The 18085-nt window shown below is 33.1% G+C and overlaps 1 protein-coding gene across 1 annotated transcript in view; it reads left to right on the forward strand.

The window, feature by feature from the left end:
• LOC131609061 (ABC transporter B family member 26, chloroplastic-like) overlaps window positions 1–8483 on the forward strand; it is a 30029-nt gene extending 21546 nt beyond the window's left edge. The window contains exons 10-18 of the mRNA XM_058880693.1: window positions 728–938; window positions 1021–1094; window positions 1235–1291; window positions 1369–1443; window positions 2329–2403; window positions 6895–7173; window positions 7463–7524; window positions 7602–7662; window positions 7852–8483. Of these exons, the coding sequence (XP_058736676.1) occupies window positions 728–938; window positions 1021–1094; window positions 1235–1291; window positions 1369–1443; window positions 2329–2403; window positions 6895–7173; window positions 7463–7524; window positions 7602–7662; window positions 7852–7929 (972 nt within the window). The 3' untranslated portion in view covers window positions 7930–8483. The remainder of the gene's footprint in view (window positions 1–727; window positions 939–1020; window positions 1095–1234; window positions 1292–1368; window positions 1444–2328; window positions 2404–6894; window positions 7174–7462; window positions 7525–7601; window positions 7663–7851) is intronic.
• Window positions 8484–18085: the final 9602 nt, after the last annotated feature.

Consider the following 18085-nt stretch of genomic DNA (forward strand, 5'->3'; position numbering starts at 1 on the left):
ATCTTATTTCCATTGATTTTCTGTTTCGTATTAAGTACATTTGAAACTAACGTAAAGATATAAGGACTTAAATGCTAATTGTCCTATTTTTGGTTCTTTCGTAAGTCTTCTATTATTATCAAATTAAAACTCTTCCACTGTATTCTTCATGACCATCAGATCAGAATCCAACGGTTCTGTAGCGCTTTATAGACCGTTATAATGAAGATGAGGGCAATAGTGTAATAACCATAATAGGTGGCCCACCGGATCTTAAGCGATGCTCTTCATACCATGTTAAGAAATGTGGTTGGGCCCAACTCACTCTACAAAACCGGTTGGTAGGGTGAGGATTGCCCCCACTTATAAGCATATGTTTAGGCCATATATTATCCGATGTGGGACTCTTAACATGGATTATTTCCTTTTATTATAAAATATGATATTGATGCTTTAGGTCAATATCATTTCTCTCTTCACTCAAATTTAGCAAACGGTGGAACCTAAGTTACTGTTCTCTCATTGCAAATTTGCTTCTTCCACTTTCTTCTCAACCTAAAAATCAGCAACGACTAAAACTCAGCTTCACTTAAATTCAGCAAACGGTGGAACCTAAGTTACCGCTCTCTCTCTAATGCAATAAAAATCTTTACAAAAAATAGATAAAGAAATTTCTCTAGAAGGTTTTATATTTAGGGACGAAGTTAGTAGTTATTTAATTGTTTTTTTATTAAATTGCAACTTGCAGATATTTGCAGTTCTTTTAGGAGGAATGTCTGCTCCCAGCTGTTGTGTAACTGTTGAGCAACTTACTAAGTATGTATTATACTGTGAGTGGTTGATTTTTGCCACTTGGAGGGTGACAAACAGTTTATCATCATTAATGCAGTCCATCGGAGCATCTGAACAAATTTTCGAAATGATGAACCGATTGCCCTGTGACCAATTCTTAGTCCAAGGCAAGTAATTATTAGAGTTCCTTGCTCTTGTATAAGATATCGAATTATATATTGCTTTAATTATGCTTCCCACTTTTAACAGGAATTAAGTTGCAGAGGCTAATGGGCCATATTCAGTTTGTTGATGTATCATTTCATTATCCTGCAAGGAGTATGGTATGTATTTTTGTTCTATTAAGTGTTTTTCACTACGCTGGTTACAATAAGCATATTTTTAAGTTACTCATTTCTGCTCAAAGTTAAAACGCATATGCCTGTATGATGCACTCATTTCATCTTTCCTGACTTTTGAACAGATCCCGGTTCTAGAACACTTAAACTTCTCTGTAAAAGCAAATGAAGTCATTGCCATTGTAAGATTTGTCCCTTTTACTGTACCATTGATGTTGGTGATTCCCAAAGACTAACTCGATATTTCTACCTTGCCAAGGTTGGTCTGAGTGGCAGTGGAAAGAGCACGTTAATCAACCTTTTACTTCGCCTGTATGAGCCTTGTAGTGGTCAGGTAAATTATTTATATCTTTCAGTCCTGGTAAATTGAAGTCATGATCTCGGTTAGTTATTGCTCCCGAAGTTGAAAGACTAAAAATATAGTGTTAAATTAAGTAAAAAAGGTGGGAAAAATCAGTTTACCCTTCTAAAAATATTTGGGTTTATGAATTTTTTCCTAAATTGAGAATAGTGGCAATCAAACCGCTAGGCACTGCTATTGCGCCGCTACGAAACCATTATTCGCGGCCGCTACAACCACTACCATCAATAGCGCTTCCCAGGTCAATTGTGTAGTGGTGAGGGGCTGTGCCGTCATGCTAAGTTGCTATAGCTGTGCTATGGTGCGTTATTGACAACCTAGAGTCCACTACTGCCTAAACATGACACATCTCCTTGCTCACAGTTATGACATTGTTTTCACACAAATAGATGGTTGAACTTGAATGTCCCGTATTTTACTAGTTTGAAGTTTTGTTCGATCCATGTACTCTATGTGTGATACTATATACTTATGTGTGATTTGGCCCATAGTTCACTGTTTTGTTGTTTTAATCTTATTAGAAAAGCAGAATGAAAATCTGTTTTGTTGTTTTAATCTTATTAGAAAAGCAGAATGAAAATAAAACTTGGTGAAGATGATAAATCCTCCCAAAAGGTTGATGGTGATACAAATGAAAAGTGGATATATAATACAATTATGCTATTCAATGTTTTTGTTCTTGATACAACTATGAGTAAAATAGCAAAGAGACGACACCACTATCTAAGAGCTCGTATGTTTATATTCAGCTATGAGTAAAATAGCAAAGAGACGACACTGCTATCTCGGAGCTTGTGTGTTTATATACATCATTATTCATGGTTATAATATCTTAAGTCTGTAGGATTATTTTCACAGGTATGTATTGATGGTTTCCCTCTCAAGGAGTTGGACATTAGATGGCTGAGGCAGAACATTGGATATGTTGCGCAGGTTAAGTTACTGAAACAATATTTTATAAATACGGTACTAAATTGGATTTTTGACCGTACTACCACCCCCATGAAAAAAATTTCTGGAAATGTCAGCCCCCAAAATTTAAGTCACAAAATGCCACCCTTTTTGCACTTTTTTAAAATTTTTCAGAGTTGGCAGAGGGTGACCGTCGTTTGAAATGGAGGGCATGCATTGACATTCATAGGGCCGCCGTTTCAAACGGAGGGGACTATATATATATATATATATATATATATATATATATATATATATATATATATATATATATATATATATATATATATATATATATATATATATATATATATATATATATATATATATATATATATATATATATATATATCATTTTTGTATTTTTTAGATTTTTTAATGTTTTTTAAATATTTGTTATTTTAAGTAATTATTAAATAATTATAATTTAATTATTTAATTTATTAAAAAATTAAAAAATAAATTTTGTAAATAAAAATAAATTTTTTTAATAAATAAAATTATTTTATTAATTTTATATTTAATAACAATATAATTATAATACATAAAATTATCTTATTAATTTATATTTAAGAACAATATAATAACAATAACAATATAATTATAATTTAAAAGTAAAAAATTATTTTATTAATTTTTATTTAACAATATTACATCATGATAATGCGATGGTTGGTCGTATATGTTAGACGAGGAGGGTTGTGCGAATCGTTGAGTTTGTTCTTGGTTAAATGTGTTGTGGGTTGGTGAATGTTTGTGGTTGGGTAGGTGGCATTTGGGATGAGGAAGGTTGAGTGCGTGATCAACAAGCCATTGATTTACAGAAGCGTACATATACGGTAATGATCCTATACCAAGTCATATAGTCGTGAGTTGGCATAGACTGTGGGTCAACCATAGGTCCAGACAATATCTGGCCACATTTCTCCATTTTTGTTGCTCTGTGCGGTACAATTGAGTATACGGTGTTTTCCATGATTCTTTCATCGTCATCTCATGGTTGAATTTTATCGGGCATTAGGGATAAGCCAATTAAGAGCAGATTAAAAATTCTAGTGTATGTTAAGTGTACCACAGTTGAATTTTCATCTACCGGATTATTAGCTTATAGTGATTTAAGCCAAGAAATTAGAATCATTCGACTTTTTAAAGCTGTACGTGTTGGTTGAAAGCCCAAAAATTCTTCCCACATGTCCAAGTCTATTTCGGTAGGACGGTTACAGCCTTACCATTGACACCTAGACCCAGTAACATACTTACATCTTCCAACGTTATGGTACACTCACCAGTTAGAAAATGAAATGTATGTGATTCGGGCCTCCATCTTTCGAGTAAGGTCATTATGAAACTTGTGTCTGTATGGATATGTGGTATCCTTACTATGCTTGCAAAACCGAATCTCTACAAGTAAGGTAGAATAACAACATGAGAATCTAATTTTTTATGGGTCCTTGTTCTAAAATGATCCAGATCAGCAAACTGTAATAAAATTTATATAAATATAAATATAAACATAAATGTAATTTAAATATCAACATAAATATAAATATAAATATAAACATAAATATAAATATAAACATAAATATAAATATATACATAAACATTAATATAAACATAAATATAAATATATTTAAACAAGTACCGCAGCATGTTCGGGTGTTCCCCTATGTTTATCACCAAACTAAAAGAAAGACAATTTATATGGAGAATGAACTAACTATAGAGTATGAATTTCAAGGAAGGAGATAAGTGATGAGAGTGATGGAAGTGAAATGATGAAAATGAAGTATGAACTATCTATTTATAGAAGAAATTAGTAGGTTGTTGTGAAGTTATAATATTTAATAGTATGGTTACATATTTATTGCAGTTGGTTGGATGCATTAATTAAGATTTTTACACCATGATAAAATTTCTTCAACTGTTCTTAAGTAAAGTGGAGTGTGTGTTTGCTATTGCTTAATATCACATCAAACACTCTTGATTATGATGTTTATAAGTTTGATTCTAAAAGATATATAGTCAAGTATTCCAATGAAGATTGAACGTTCAGATGTAGAGGTTCTTTGGGGAAAAAAAGTGGTACGTGGATAATTACCAAGGTAAGTGGAACGCACACATGCACTTCGGTTGCAATTACTCGGGACCATCGGAAATTAGACTCAAACATCATCAGTGACAACATCAAACGTCTCATTCAAGAGGATGCCTCGTTGAAGGTTAAACACATTATTGCTCATATTTGTGAGAAATTCAACTACACGATTTCTTACAAAAAGAAAACATGGATTTCGAAGAACAAGGCAATAGCATCTATCTATGGTAATTGGGAGACTTCCAATTCATTGTGGAAGGTCGTTGTAGGAAGTCTCCCAATTACTATAGGTAGATGCTATTGTTTTGTTCTTCGCAATTCATATATATATATTTTTTTTTTTGTAAGAAATCGTGTAGTTGAATTTCTCACAAATATGAGCAATAGTGTTTAACCTTCAACGAGGCATTCTCTTGAATGAGACGTTTGATGCCGTCACTGATGATGTTTGAGTCTAGTTTCCGATGGTCCCGAGTAATTGCAACCGAAGTGCATGTGTGCGGTCCACTTACCTTGGTAATCATCCACGTACCACTTTTTTTCCCAAAGAACCTCTACATCTGAACGTGCAATCCTCGTTGGAACACTTGACTATATATCTTTTAAAATCAGACTTATAAACATCATAATTAAGAGAGTGTTTGATGTGATACTCAGCAATAGCAAACACACACTCCACTTTATTTGAGAGCAGTTGAAGAAATTTTACCATGGTGAAAAATCTTAATTAATGTATCCAACCAACTGCAATATATATATGTAACCATACTATTAAATATTATAACTTCACAACAACCTACCAATTTCTTCTATAAATAGGTAGTTCATACTTCATTTTCATCATCTCACTCTCATCACTTATCTCCTTCCTTGAAATTCGTACTCTCTTGTTAGTTCATTCTCCATATAAAATGTCTTTCTTCTGGTTTGGTGATAAACATAGGGGAACACCCGAACATGCTGCGAGACTTGTTTAAATATATTTATATTTATGTTTATATTAATGTTTATGTATATATTTATATTTATGTTTATATTTTTATTTATATTAATGTTGATATTTAAATTACATTTATGTTTATATTTATATAAATTTTATTACAGTTTGCTGATCCTGATCATTTTAAAACAAGAACCCATAAAAAATTAGATCCTCATGTTGTTATTCTACCTTACTTGTAGAGATTTGGTTTTGCAAGCATAGCAAGGATACCACATATCCATACAGACACAAGTTTCATAATGGCCTTACTCGAAAGATGGAGGCCCGAATCACATACATTTCATTTTCCAACTGGTGAGTGTACCATAACGTTGGAAGATGTAAGTATGTTACTGGGTCTACGTGTCAATGGTAAGGCTGTAACCGGTCCTACCGAAGTAGACTTGGACATGTGGGAAGAATTTTTGGGCTTTCGACCACCACGTACAACTTTAAAAGTTCGAATGATTCTAATCTCTTGGCTTAAATCACTATTAGCCAATAATCCGGTAGATGAAAATTCAACTGTGGGACACTAAACATACACTAGAATTTTTGATCTGCTCTTAATTGGCTTATCCCTAATGCCTGATAAAATTCAACCATGAGATGACGATGAAAGAATCATGGAAAATACCGTATACTCAATTGTAACGCACAGAGCAACAAAAATGGAGAAATGTGGCCAGATATTGCCTGACTAGACCTATGGTTGACCCACAGTCTATGCCAACTCACGACTATATGACTTGGTAAAGATCATTACCGTATATGTACGTTTCTGGAAATCAATGGCTTGTTGATCCACGCACTCAACCTTCCTCATCCCAAATGCCACCTACCCAATCACAAACATTCACCAACCCACCAAGTCACAACACATTTAACAAAGAACAAACTCAACCATTCGCACAACCCTCCTCGTCCAACATATACAACCATCGCATTATCATGGTGTAATATTGTTAAATAAAAATTATAATTATATTGTTATTGTTATTAATAAGAAAATTTTATGGATTGTTATTAAATATAAAATTAATAAAATGATTTTATGTATTAAATAAATTAATTTTTATTTACAAAATTTATTTTTAATTTTTTAATAATTTAAATAATTAAATAATAATTACTTAAAATAACAAATATTTAAAAAATATTAAAAAAATAAAAAATACAAAAAACGAAAAAAAATATATATATATATGAAGGCCAATGCATGCCTTCTGTTTCAAACGGCGGTCACCCCCTGCCAACTCTGAAAAATTCTAAAAAAGTGCAAAAAGGGTGGCATTTTGGGACTTAAATTCGGGGGTGGCGTTTCAAGAATTTTTTTTCATGGGGTGGTAGTACGGTCAAAAATATATTCATTTTCTGAATTTTATTTTTCAAATAGGAACCGCATATCTTTCATATGGACATAAAGTCGAACATAGAGTATGGTTGCCCTAAGAACTTAAATGAAGAAGATATTATAAAGGCAGCAAAACTGGCTTATGCCCATGACTTTATTTCCTCTCTTCCTAATGGCTACGACACCGTTGATGGCAATGCACTTAGTGGTGGACAAAAGCAGCGAATTGCCATTGCCAGGTCCATTATCAGAGACCCAGTTATTATGATTCTGGACGAACCAACCAGTGCCTTGGATTCTGAAAGTGAGCATTATATCAAGGTATATCTGTCAAATTTTAACCAAATTTTAATATGTAGTCCCCATCCGTAATTGCAGTCACAATATATCGGTTTGGGGTCTTCGCAACTGCAAATGCAATTGCATCAGTCATAGTTAGTTGCCTCTTACCATAATGCAAGTTTTTGCATCATAATTGCAACCACAATTTAAAACCATAGTTCTGACTTTTCAAAATTATAATTTCCAACTTTGTGTTCAATCAATGTATTTTGCTTATCCAAATAAAACTTTGACATGCACTTGTTTATGTGTTCTGTACTTATTTTAGGAGGTGTTGTATACATTGAGAAATGAAAATAAATCAAGAACCATCATTATCATAGCACATAGGTAAATTCTTAAATACCTCCCTTTGTTTCAGTTTACTTATAATAAGAAAAGTATCATTGAAAGTACCATCATTACAGGCTTTCTACTGTAAAAGCTGCTGACCGAATCATTGTCATGGATAGTGGTCGAATTATTGAGGTGATTTCCGGTTGAACTTAACTATTTTATCATAATACTTAAGCCCCAAAAATGTGTTTCTTGTGGTTTAGACCTGACACAGTTGTGCAATTATATGTTAGTTGCAAATTTTTTTTGACACTACTCATTCAGTTTGTTTGTTTTTTAACAGAAGAAAAATGCATAAACAATGTGATTTTTGTTTTGCAGATGGGTAACCATGAAGAGCTTCTGGTCAAAGATGGGCTCTATGCCAAGTTAAATAAAATTCAAGCAGATGTATTTTAATTTGATTCAATTTTGTTTTGGCAAGGGCAAGAAATTAACTTGTTAAGAATTCTCTATTGCTTATTGCAATAGTAATTATTGATATCATGGTAGATATTTGAATTGAATGACAGTAACAATTTAACATTTAAAATTTGAGTAGGATTAAAATTCTAGACATTTTGCAATAGCAAGAAAAAAAAATCCGTTTTTTTGCCAAAACTTATTTATTTAATAAGGTGGGAAACTAGAGATGTTCCATGGACCTCATATTTCATTAATGAAACTGAAAAAACTGTAGAGAGAAGATTTCATGAGAAAATTAAGCAATAGATAGGAAGATGCATACTCCTGAAGATGGTGAGAAAATTAAGCAATAGATAGGAAGATTTCTGGTTCGTACCGGATATTTGATAGGTGTAGAAAAGAATCTACCAAATGGAACAAAGGACCCCATCAAACTGCAAGTTTATCATGAGCATGAAACTGGGAAAATCAATTAAAGGATTTGTTGCGTTGAGCATTGTAGCACTCCAGAATCATCTTTATATAAATGAATTGCATTGTACCTGAGTAACATGCTTCTCATGTGACCTAAGTTATAGATGAATCCACTATTTTAATCATAGAAGCTTCTATAACTTGAATTTTTGTAGCTTGAGCATATTGATTAAAAAAAACAAATTTCTTTGTTATCCTAGTACTTTTTGATTCTGTAAAAAATATAATATAAGTTTATATTCCAATTCCAAACATTCATTATGTATAGATAATAACATACAAACATTATTTAACCTATTAGATTTGGATTTGATAATTTCTCTTTTACACCCTTATACAATGGGCACACCTGTGAAAATTGAGGGGCAAGTTCTAAGAGTATTTCAAATCATTGTCCCATTTGAATTCAAAGCAACATGTAGAATTGGAGTCTAAAATCTTTTAAAATTTCAAATGTTGGTTCTTTCTTTCGTGGAGGGGGTTTGGAACTTTGTGGCTTTTAGAGGAAAACCTGAATTTGTCTTGAAAGATAACATGCTCTTGTTGAAGAATAAACTTAGAGCATCTCCAATGGAGGTTGCTTAATCTACACTAGGATTTATAAGTTTCGGAATTTAACATTTTTGTCATTGGAGTAGATACATGTGGTGTTCCCGTTGCTTAAATATTTGTGTAAGTTACATTATGAAGCAATCCAAAAAGTAAGTTGCTTAGCATTAAATAATATTAATCTTGATAATTGGTGAGGCAAAACATAAATTGATTGGACCACATATATATTGCTTATACAAATTACCATTGGAGTGAAATTGGTTTAAATTGCTTAGATATTGCTTAAATACAATATGACAATTGGTCCCATAAAAAATAGCTCAAGCAATCAAAAATATGTTCTCCCATTGGAGATGCTCTTAGAGATTTGAGTAAGGAAGTGTTTGGGATGGTTGATTTTGAGGTTAATAATGTTGTTACTAACCTCAATTCTTTGGATGCTTTAGTGGCTAATACGGAAGGGGGGTTTGAGGAGGTGTTGGAGGATAATAGGAAGATTGCTTCTAAAACCATTTGGGAGGTTGTGCTTAATCGAGAATGTATTCTTAAGCAAAAATCTAGGTATTTTCATAATTTTATGAAAACTAGATATTGGCATAATGCTATTTTAGGGCTTTGTACGGAGAGGGGTAGAGTGGAAGATGTGGGGGAAATTAAAAGGGAATCAAGTCTGATTTTGCTAAGAGAATTTATGAACCGGTGTTTGTTAGACCGAATTTAGATGGACTTCTTTTTAACTGTTTAACCGAGGAGGAGAAATTGTTCTCGGAAGCTCCTTTTTCGATTGATGAAATTAAGGAAGTGGTGTGGCAAAGTGATTGCGATAAAAGTCCAGGTCCGGATTTGTTTCCTCTTGGTTTTCTTAAGAAGTGTTGGAGCTTTGTTTCACACGAGGTGATGCTTTTTGTTAAAGACTTTCATGCTCCTGGCAAGCTTCCCAAGAATATTTTAACCCGATATGTTTAGTTGGTTGTTTGTATCGGTTGATTTTTAAATTCTAGGAAGATGCTTATCTTGAAGAAGCTTATTGGAAAATTGATTTCTTCTAATCAATCAACATTTATTGAAGGGGGAGAGATGTTGGATGATGTTTTGATTCTTAACGAAGTGGTTGATTTTGCTAAGAGAAATAAGAAGGAATATATGATTATGAAGGTAGACTTTTAAAAAGCGTATGATTGTGTTTCATGGGGGTTTCTTAGATACCTTTTTCATCACTTTGAATTTGGTCATAAATGGTTAACTTGGACGGAAGGTACGGTGTTTACTAGTTCTTTATCAGCGTTGGTCAATGGTAGTCCAACTAGGGACTTTATTGCTTCTAGAGGGCTTAAACAAGATGATTTGTTATCCATTTTTCTTTTCTTGTTGATTGCGGAGGGTCTGGTGGGTCTTATGAGGAATGAGGTCTCTTATGGTGGTTTTCAGGGATTTTATTTCACGTAGTCTATTCATTTTAAGTTGCTCCAATTTGTAGATTATACAGTCATTATAGGTGATGATTCTTGGGAGAACTTATGGTGTACTAAGGCGTAATTGAGGGGGTTTGAGGTTGTTTCTGGTCTTTGAATCAACTTTAAATAAAGTAAGCTCTTTAGTATTCACATTAGTGAGGCCTTTTTGAATGCTGCATCAACTTTATTGCCTTGTGACATTTGTATAGTTCCTTTCTTGTTGCTTGGTATTCTGGTGGGTTCCAATCATAGACAGAGAGAGACTTGGAATTCGATCATTGCTAAGCTTATTAAATGATTTTCCACTTGGCATGGCAAGAATCTTTCATTAGATGGTAAATAACCCTTTTGAACGCTGTGTGGAATAACATTCCTATTTACATGATATCCTTCATTAAGGTGCCTATAATTGTGCGGGACGAAATTATCAAAATCCAAAAACAGTTTTATGGGAGAAAGGGGATGGCAATAGAAAAATGTGTTGGGTTAGTTGGAACAAAGTCTGTTTAGGTAAAGAGGATGGTGGATTGGGTATTAGGAATTTAGGACTCTTCAATTAGGCCTTGGTTAGTAAATGTGGATGGAGATGTCTTTTTAAGCATACGACGGTGTGGTCTGATTTGTTGAAATTCAGGTATGGTGATGGACATAAGAATTTTCAGGGAGGTTTGTAGGCTCAAGGTGAATGGTCTTTCATGGTTCACCAATTCTTTTTTTTTGAAAATTGTTTGTTGTAGTCAGACGTACAAATCGTTTCCAACAACTTTTTGGATTCTGAAGGCGCCTAAGGCGATGTGGGGAAATCACTATTATAGTCGAGCGCTCGATCTGTATCTAACAACAACCCTGAATGATGGAGTTGTACTTCCCTAAACGTGAAAAAGAAACTAGCAGGCGAAGTATAATAGAGAATGTTTCTTATTAAAAATATTAGTTAGCTTCATATAGATGAGGTATATGCAATCAAGGCTTTTCATACTCATTATTTAACTATATTACAATTTAAGTTTAACGGCGTTCCACGTTCTTAGTATCAGCTCTCCTTCTAGGGAATCCAAGCGGTAAGCTCATTGACCCATACCTTTTTTTAATCTAAAAGGCCATTCCCAATTTGTTGCTAATTTTCCATCCCAGACATTCTTGACCCCGATGTCAGCTCTCCTTAATACCAGATACCCAAGATGAAATTCCATATACCTTACGTGGCGGTTGTATATAGTCTTCGTGGCCCATTGGAAGATTGCCCTCGTAAGAGCGGATTTTAGTATTTTTTCTTCTAATAGATATGTATCTTCCCATAGGGCGACATTTCTCGCTACCTTGGAAAGTGAATTAGTTGTTCTCCATGTGAATTCTTTGATTTTTACCGGGATGACTGTCTCTACCCCATATTTTAGTTGATATAGAGTCTTCCACTTCAAGGATTAGGCAGTCATGAGACATGCCCACAACACATGTGGTAGTTCATCTGCCTGATTTCCATTGGCCTTTTCAAGTATATTCTTCAATCGATTAAGAAACACCTGGTTGGCGGCCTTCGCTTGGCCGTTGGTTTAGATTTTTCAATCGAAAAAAAGTGTCTCTTGATCCTCAATTCTTCCATAAATCTTTAGAACTTCCCGTCTAGGAATTGTGTTCCATTATCGGCAACAATTGATTCAGGAACTCCAAACTGTGCCAACATAAGAGAACAATAACACCTTTAATTGATTGTTTTGTGAAAAAAAATATTTGTAGAGAGATATATATATATAACATTATAGAGTTACCATAATCTTAATAATATTCTTTCATATTAATCTTAAAGATAGAATCGCATAACATAAGAGAAGAATAACATGAAGTCTAAACAAAGAGAAGAGACATAGATAAAATGTTTTATTTATGATGTGAATTCATTATAGAAACACATATTATATTACAATTATATATAAGATGATACAGTTACCATAAACTTAATAATATGTTTTCATATTATTCTTAAAGACATATTACATTACTATTAAATTTTTTTATATTAATTAATTATTATCATTTGCGGAGGCAATGGTGGAAGCAGTAGAGGGAGAAATGGTGGAAGCAGCAACAAAATCTTCTATGGTGGTGGTAGAATCTTTTAAGGTGGCGGTGGTGCTGGTAAATCCCTCACAATGTGGGGGATGAGGACACACACGTGCTCCTTGAAAAACAGACAACAATGAAAAAAATACAACAATCAGGATAAAAACACTTTTCATTTTTTTTAGCTATAAACAAATTTTGAATGATTAAGTGGTAAATAGGAGGAGGGTATCTATAGGTAAATGGGTAAATAGGAGGTGGTGCTGGTAATTCCAATTTTTGACCCTAAGACCATACATCATTCGCATTAGGGATGGCAATGGGCAGGGTACTATAGTACCCGTCCCCATACCCGCAGTTTAAAAAGATCCCCGTAGAGTCCAAACCCGCGTGGGTATCAATATTCATGCCCGTACCCGTACCCTATGGGTACCTCAATGCCCATACCCGTACCCGTTTACCCGCATTTATAGTAAAATTAAATCGTTTAATTACAAAATATCATATAATTTAAGTCTTTTTAACCATATTAAAAAAATTATGTATGTCATTGTTGAGTTAAGAAACAAATAAACACTTTTATTAAAATGTGTAATGATTTAATAGCGATATATTTAAAAAAAATTAGAATCATGCATTTTTATATAATAATATAAATGACATTATAGAAATATGTAGTGTGGGTATGGGGCGGGTTGGGTAGTAAGGTACCCGTGCCCGCACCCATACCCGCATATTTTAATGGGTAATTACCCGTGCCTGTGCCCATACCCATTTTTATGGGTATTTACCCTACCCGATATGGGATTTTTTGTGGGTACCCACTGGGGATGGGCCAAATTGCCATCCCTAATTCGCATCTCAATCATCAATCAAGAGCTTCATCTTAAAGCTTTGTTTTTGGTCTAATGCTCACTTCATCTCTGAGGGGAACCATCAAACACCAATGTTTGTTTAGCTTGTATATATGTTATACTAACTAAAATACCAAAAATATTGCTTTGTTCCTTTTGTAGGTTTGTGTTTTGTAGGTACCAAGCCAAGGCATCCATTAAACAAGGCATTTTCTACATTTCTGTCTGGTGAAATCGATTTCCATACTGCATTTTGCACCAAGATGATATTTTGAACATGAGTAAATCGATTTCCCTCTTGGTGAAATCAATTTCCATACTGCATTTTGCGCCAGATTCTCCTTTGGAACAAGGTGAATTCGATTTCCCTCTTGGGTAAATCGATTTCATGCAGCAAATTTGGTCAAAAATGAACAATTCTCAAGCTTAGTGATCTTTGCTACCATTTTTGGGAGAATATTATTGATCTCATAATTCCATGCCTTATCATGATTAAATCCTATCATACACCCTCATTTGATGACATGTGCACCATTTGATTATTAACACCAATTTCATTTACTTGATCCATTTTTATTCCCACCAATTTCTACCTCATTACCATAATTCCCTTCATTAACCTCACTTTAATCCCATTTTCTTACCAATTAAATTCAAATTACTCTCCAAGGGACAATTACCAATTTGCCACTACCTCCACTTCCAATTCTATAAATAGAGGCCTCCTCCTCTTCATTTCACAAGCTTGAAGAGCCAAAAGAACTCTTGCAATTTCTCTTCTCATCCTTTCCAAAACCACTCAAAGCTCTTCTTCCATAAAACGTTAGTCAGATTCACATTGAATCTCACTAATCTTTGAGTTAAACCTCCATTAAAACACTTTTTCTTCATCCATTCTTGGTAGATCAAGGCTTGTTGGTGTTTGTTCTTGAAGAAGTTGATTTCAATTTGGTAAATCTCTAGATACACTTTCATCCTTCAAGATGTGATCCTTTGTTGATTATGTGTGATACATCTATGGTGTTATCTTGGTGCTATTTGATGGTATTTTCGTGCACAATTGTATCCAAGATCACAAGGTGTTTGGTTTTATGTTTAAACAAGTTTTCTCCCTTTAAATGTTTATTTTGCTGAAAAATGCACTGATGAAATCGATTTCCCTCCTGATGAAATTGATTTCATGCTATTCATGCCCTGTTTTTTTGAAAACTGCAGCAATGAAATCGATTTCCCTCCTGATGAAATTGATTTTACGTTGACAGAATGTTGTTTTTTTTTGTTGCCTTTTTAAACTTGTTTTTGGTTCTTACTCTTCTCCTACTCCTTTTTTTTGTTGATATTTTCTTTGAATTGCAAGTTTAAAAGTCTAATTCCTCTTTAAATTCAATGGACTTAGGGTGTTGATGGGATGAAATCCTAATCCACAATATTAAGTGATTGGACTTAAAGATGGAAGGAACCTTTAATGTGATTCCATTTTTTTCTTCTCTTTTATTTTGGTCGACGAGAATCTTTGATATTATTGGAATTCTTTTGGATTCTTGATGAAGATGAGACTGCTACCTCTTTTCTTTTTGTGTGGTATTTCTTTTGGAGAACGATCTACATATCTTTTTTCTCGCATGCATTAGCACACAAATCGTTATTGACCGGCCTCGTTGTAGGGTGACTTCTATATATGTTACTTGACGATTGCTTTACATAGTGCTACATTACTTGTCCCAAATCGGAAAAAGATCAAATATGGCAGAGATTTTATGCGGTTGGTTTAAGACTTATGGAAGTTTATTGTGTAGTCGCTTTGATTTTATCAAGCTTCTGATGAACTTTCACTGAATTTAAACCCGAGATCATCATTCACTCACTATTGATCTTCATTTACTGACTACTAACAATTAACAATTAACAATTAACTTTACTTTCCGCTCTTTATTATATTGCTCTTTATCTTTTTTATGCTTTATGCTTTTATTTTCTCCTTTATCACTCATCATCTTTATGTTTATGCCATTTTCTCCTTTGTCCATTTGGACGATGTTTATGTTTCTGCTATCTTTCTTTTGTCCATTTGGACGTATGTTTATGTTTCTGCCATTTTCCTTTTGTCCATTTGGACCATATTTTTATTTTTATGCTAAAACAATAATAACCAACTTAAAATAATAAAAAGGATTTAAGGCTCTCTGTGGACTATTGGTTACTATCCCGAGCATTTTGGAGATCTGGACCTTTTGGACTTAGCACATTTGGACCTTGTTATCATACTGTTATTCTGTCTGAAAATCCTTGGAGTTTACTCCAAGGCATTGGGTTGTTTTCTGTTTGTGTATGCAGATATTTCCTCGAAAGCCATTGATGGTTAATTCCAAGGCATTGTGATAAGGAATTCATTTGTACACAGCCGTTACTCTGTCCGATTTTCATCAAGATTTTATGATGTATTCCAAAGGCTTGGTGCAAGTTGTGCTAATGATAATCAAGTTCATCTGGATCCCCAATTGGTATTATGTCGATTTAGTGATTGGTAGTCCAACGGATGAGAAATCTACATTGACTCTTAATGTCAAGTGTTGGCTTCTTATTTTGGTTAGATCGTTCTTTTCCTTAGCTTTTATTTTATACTTTAGGATAGTCCCTTCATCTTCTTCCCCTTCTTAAATTTTCAAAATCTTCTCCCTTTTTCCAAAACCTTCTTATGTTTGCAAACTCTTTCAAAAAAAATCTTTCTTTTAAAAACCTTTTGCCCTTGTTGGCATTTCTTTCAAAGTTTAGACACGATTAATTATTATAGTAAGTTGCGATACCCCATGATTTTGATATTGATTGATATGATGGAATATTTTCCACTTGAGAGAGCTAGTGGCATACTTGTTGATTTTATCCAAGTTGGAGCGGTTCTTTCATTTGTGATGCAAAGAATTCATCTGTTCTCATGTTTAAGACCAATGGCCGAGTATTCTCTCCTACGATGATAAAATGTTTATTCCTTTTAAAAAATCTTCCCTTTCAAGTGGAACTACATTAGCTCTGACTTCTCCATTGCACCGAGGAGGTATGTAGGCACAAGATGTAATGTCTTGCCGAACTTATTTTAAAAAAAATCAAACAAACCTTTTTTCTTTTGCACACAATATCTTTTAATAAACACAGATTTTAAAAAAGGTTCCTGTGGAGTACCACAGATATGAGGGGTGCTTAAAACCTCCCCCTTGTATAATCAACATCCGTACCTAAGATCTCTTTTTTGTTGTTTTTGTTTCAAAAACTTCTTTTTGGGTTTATTTCGCTCTTTTCCCATTTCCTTTGGAAACAATAAATCGCGGTGACGACTTTCACTGAAATAACGAGTCGAGTCAATCCAATGGCTTCAGTCTCAAAATTTTTCCTGCCGCTACAATAGTTTGTGCAATTGTTTCTTCTTTAAGGTAAACTAGTAAAAAAAATATGTGCGTGCGCACGAGTTATGTTCTGTTACGCTCATTTATTTACAAATTTAAAAAGTTATTATTTTTTAAGTTTCTATTTTCCTATTTATAAAAATATTTATATCAACAATATATATTTCCACATTTATAAAAATACGAGTATCAACAGTAGAATTTTTTCATTGATAAAAATATTTGTATCAACAATATAGTTTTTTTCCGTTTTTAAAATATTAGTATCAACAGTAAAAAAATTATATTTATAAAAATCTTTGTATCCAAAATACACTTTTTCTCATTAAAAAAATTAGCAAAAATAGAGATGAGAGAACATAAAAAATGAAGTAAAAATTAAATTATAAATGTTAGATTATTCAACCAACAAAAAAAAAAAATTATCATCTCAAAAATATGAATGAACAAATCAAATCAAAACAGAACAAAACAAAATAATATTTGAAACCCTAAAAATTAAAAATAACTAAATACTTAAATCTACAAAGTAAATTGTAATCCTTACCTTAAAAACAGTAAGATGAGAGGCCATAAAACATGAATCTGATACCGGAAAAAAACATAAACAAACTCAGTTAGAATACAAAAATCCCTAAACTCAGTTAGAATACAAAGATTCCTAAATTTGGTTGAACGAAAATTTTAAAAATCCCTAAACTCAAAAACATAAAATTCGAAAACTTTAAAGACAAAATTTAAAGATTATGAGAGTGGTGATGGTGTATAAACCTTCAGAAACTAAAACATGTGTTGGAATTGCCCCTATACCCGCATCATGAGCTTATTACTCACAAGAGGGACATGAAATGGTTGAAGAAGAAGAGGGAAGTGAAATGTGAGAAGTGAGAAAAGAGAGAAATGAAATGGTTGAAGAAGAAGAGGGAAGTGAAATGTGAAAAGTGGGAGAAGAGGAAAATGAATAGTGAGAAAAGTCGAATTTAAAAAATTAGAAATCACAAGTGAGAGAGAAAAGAGAAGATATGAGACATGAGAGAAAAGAGAGAAGGGAGAACAAAATGCTTGATGTGACATGTCTGAAAAGCCAAAAAAGAAGATTTTGTAAAAGTAAATCAGATTTTGTACCATTATGACAAATTGAAACATTATTGGTTGAATATCAACCATACAAAATTCAAACACAAGAAAAATAATAAACGATTTAACTTGATGCTATAATTGTAATTGGCGAGTCATCAAGTTATATTTGTGAAATTTTGGACACAATTTACCCTCGTTTTATATTGGTGGCAGAAAAAGAGAGAAGGGTAAAAGTGATATTTCCAAAACATCAAAATTTTTTATATTATATATAAGA

Source organism: Vicia villosa, linkage group LG6 (assembly GCF_029867415.1).
Source record: "Vicia villosa cultivar HV-30 ecotype Madison, WI linkage group LG6, Vvil1.0, whole genome shotgun sequence".
In the NCBI taxonomy this organism is placed as follows: domain Eukaryota; kingdom Viridiplantae; phylum Streptophyta; class Magnoliopsida; order Fabales; family Fabaceae; genus Vicia; species Vicia villosa.